General features: G+C 47.9%; 1 protein-coding gene across 2 annotated transcripts in view; it reads left to right on the top strand.

The window, feature by feature from the left end:
- Window positions 1-3,037, top strand: part of Cdrt1 (CMT1A duplicated region transcript 1) — a 30,436-nt gene that overhangs the window by 24,929 nt on the left and 2,470 nt on the right. Inside the window, exons 11-12 of one of the 2 annotated variants that reach the window (XM_021213790.1) lie at window positions 1,089-1,262; window positions 2,733-2,983. In XM_021213790.1, the coding sequence (XP_021069449.1) occupies window positions 1,089-1,262; window positions 2,733-2,983 (425 nt within the window). The remainder of the gene's footprint in view (window positions 1-1,088; window positions 1,263-2,732; window positions 2,984-3,037) is intronic. The other variant, XM_021213791.1, reaches the window with a different exon arrangement.

The raw sequence follows: 3,037 nt of genomic DNA on the forward strand, positions 1-3,037 counted from the left end.
CCAGTCATGAGCACATGGAGAGAGGGGGGGAAGGGAATGGGGGAAGGGAAAGCAAGCAAGCAAGAGAGCAAGGGGGGCAAGCAGCCCCTTTATAGTGGGTCAGGCATATCTGGCCACTGTCAGGTAACTGGGGTGGAGCTTAGACAGAATGCTAACAATGACAGGCTTGCTTTGCATGTGACATCTAATAAGCTGATGTGATTAAATTCAACTTTTCAAGGACATCAATAAAAAAAGGCATTGTAGAGATTAGACCTGAATAAACCAACTTGAACCCTGTAATTGGAGAAAGAGCCTTTTGGAGCATCTATCTGAGGTTTGTCCTTGGCTCCCTCCTTGCCCACTGGCCATTACAAAAAGACACAGTCTCATGTCAAGGTATAATTTTCTTTAAGGATGTTCACTGACAGAGGAACGGAAGTCATTCATTAAAGACCAAAAAGAGAATCTATAAATTTAAGATGTCTGTTCATATAAAAGTAATCCTTGAGCCATGTAGTGGAGGTGCATGCCTTTAATCCCAGCACTCGGGAGGTAGAGGCAGGTGGNTCTTTGTGAGTTTGAGGCCAGCCTACTCTACAGAGTGAGTTCCAGGACAGCCGGGACTATACAGAGAAACCTTGTCTTGAAAAACTAAAATGATGATGATGATGATGATGATGATGATGACGATGACGACGATGATCCTTAGCCTTATACTGTTCTTTCTTACATAACAAGACTGTTATACAAGAAACGGTTCTACAAGGAATAAAAAGAAAAAAAAACAATTCCCAGCATAAATAAGTAGCTAAGAATCAAAATGCATGTAAAAATAAATGGCCATGTTAGGTATTAGGCGTCCCTCCTCAAGTACCCCTTAAAAGCCCGAAGCAGCACCCTTGTCCTCTGTGACCTGCGATTAAACCGTGAATAACGACAGAATGGGAATGGTATGCCTGATGGATGGTACATGATTTAAATCTAGAATTATAAAAGCTGGAAACACTACCTCAAGGTCAGGGATGGCTCCTACCTCCCAACCCCACCCGGATTCTCGAATCTGTTTCCACAAGGCAGGTGTTGTCTGTCCTTCTCTTCCCTTCCAGGGAGGTGCTGCAGGTGTCGCTCCTCTACCTCAGGGTCATCAGTGCCTGTGGAGATGGCAAGATCCGGATTTATAATTTCCTCAATGGGAACTGTCTGAAGGTGATAAAAGTCGACGCCAGAGGTGACCCCGTGCTATCCTTCTTTTATCAGGGCAACAGGTGGGTGGTAGGCAGGTGCGGAGGGCAGAGGCATGAGTCATTCTATGCGGTCTTCTCCTTTCTCCCCCGGGACTCTGGGTTCACTGGCAGACCACAGCAGGCTGTGCTTCCTTCCAGCTTGGCTGAGGGAAGTCGTTTCCTGGGGGACTAACTGGCCTTTGCCCCAGACTTAGTGATCAGGGTCCAATCAGAGCTGTGTTTACTCTTAAGTGGGTCATAATGGCCAGCTTGGAGGGTTTCCTTTAAGTTGGAGTAGAAAGAAACCTGAGGAAGACTCCTTAATGGGACCTGATCCCTCAAACTCTGTGTCAGGATTTCCAGCCCAAACAAGACACTTTTCCAGAGTCTACATTATAGGTGAAAGTCTTAAAATTATAGCACTTAGGGAGGAAATGCACACACACACACACACACACACACACACACAAACACACACACACACACACACACACACACAGGGCGTGGGGAGGGTATTTCAATTCTTCTTAGAGTTCTAGGAAATCTAGATACACAGAGGAAAGCGGTTTGCTTTGTACAAATGAAAAACCATCAAAGAGAAAGAAAAGTCTAGATATTGAGCTCAAAAGAAGAGTGACTTTCCTGACATCTGTGTGAGGAGTGCCCAAGCTTTTGTCTTGGGCATCCTAGGTACTTGGATTAGGTACTCCAGAACTGGGAATTCACTGGAGAGGTATTCTAACCTGAGCGGTGGAGGAATCAGAACACGTGTGTCCCTTTCATGATTAATTCACAAAGAAAACAGTTACAAAACTACCCACCCCTGTCTGATGTTCCACTTCTCCTGGCAGCACCCTGAACCAGCCCATTCCTGGGGCCACTGCCTGGCCACAGCTCCCTCACCCTAGGGATTGGATAAGACCCAACTGCCATGCATCCTCTGGGGACCTCCATGCATGTATGCTCTGGGGACCTCCATGCATGTATGCTCTGGTGACCTCCATGCTTGTATGATCTGGTGACCTCCATGTATGCTCTGGGGACCTCCATGTATGCTCTGGTGACCTCCATGTATGCTCTGGGAACCTCCATGTACGCTCTGGTGACCTCTTTGTATGCTCTGATGACCTCCATGTATGCTCTGGCGACCTCCATGCATGCTTTGGGGACTTCCATATATGCTCTGGGGACGTCCATGTATGCTCTGGGGACCTCCATGCATGCTGTGGTGACCTCCATGCCTGCTCTGGTGACCACCATGTATGCTCTGGTGACCTCCATGCATGCTGTGGTGACCTCCATGCCTGCTCTGGTGACCACCATGTATGTTCTGGTGACCTCCATGTATGCTCTGGAGACCTCCATGTATGCTCTGGTGACCTCTTTGTTTGTTCTGGTGACTTTCATATATGCTCTGGGGACCTCTACGTATGCTCTGGTGACCTCCATGCATGCTCTGGTGACCTCCATGCATGCTCTGGTGGCCTCCATGCTCCTCCTGTGGGCACCTTCTCATTTTGGTTCCAGGATGGTGGCCCACACGGACAGCAACATTCTCGTGTTCCAGTTTGAAAATGTCAAGTGGCAGTACAGCTCAGACAAGAACAGAGTAAAGAAGAGCAAGGACAAAGAGGAGGAGAGGGAAGAGACCAGCCTTGGGGAAGAGCATTCCAAGTCAACCATCCAGGGGCACAGCCTGAAGGACTCTGTGTCTAGTAAACAGGACTTCTCAAAGTCCCGGGTTCACCCGAAACAAACCAGGAACCTATCTTCATCAGGTAAAGCAGCAAAATCAGTGTGAGTTTGGGGTGTGTGTGTGTGTGTGTGTGTGT

This window comes from Mus pahari, chromosome 14 (genome assembly GCF_900095145.1).
Source record: "Mus pahari chromosome 14, PAHARI_EIJ_v1.1, whole genome shotgun sequence".
Taxonomy (NCBI): domain Eukaryota; kingdom Metazoa; phylum Chordata; class Mammalia; order Rodentia; family Muridae; genus Mus; species Mus pahari.